Here is a 257-nt window from a genome sequence, read left to right as displayed (position 1 = left end):
CCGCCCTTAGCGACAGGCCCCGCCCCTGGCAACGAGGCCAGCCTCCCCAGCAAGCAGCCCCTCCCCTAGCAACCGCTACCCCCCCTAGCAACCAGGCCACGCCCTTGGCAACCGCCATCACCCTTAGCAACAGGACCTCCCCCCTCTACCCAGCCCCCTCCCCGTCCAGTGACCTCACCGTGACGCCATCAGATGACCTCACAGCCCACCTCCCCAGGTCGAGACACACCCCCTCCCCCCCCCCCCCGTTGGGGCGG

General features: G+C 70.4%; 1 protein-coding gene across 1 annotated transcript in view; it reads right to left on the bottom strand.

The window, feature by feature from the left end:
• STX5 (syntaxin 5) overlaps positions 1 to 118 on the bottom strand; it is a 2767-nt gene extending 2649 nt beyond the window's left edge. The window contains exon 1 of the mRNA XM_010571182.1: positions 80 to 118. Within this exon, the coding sequence (XP_010569484.1) occupies positions 80 to 118 (39 nt within the window). The remainder of the gene's footprint in view (positions 1 to 79) is intronic.
• Between the last annotated feature and the right edge of the window lie 139 nt (positions 119 to 257).

The sequence above is a fragment of the Haliaeetus leucocephalus genome, unplaced genomic scaffold (genome assembly GCF_000737465.1).
Source record: "Haliaeetus leucocephalus isolate CR32 unplaced genomic scaffold, Haliaeetus_leucocephalus-4.0 Scaffold309, whole genome shotgun sequence".
Classification (NCBI taxonomy): domain Eukaryota; kingdom Metazoa; phylum Chordata; class Aves; order Accipitriformes; family Accipitridae; genus Haliaeetus; species Haliaeetus leucocephalus.
Note: the sequence above shows the minus strand (reverse complement) of the source record. Positions and strands in the feature narration are given on the sequence as shown.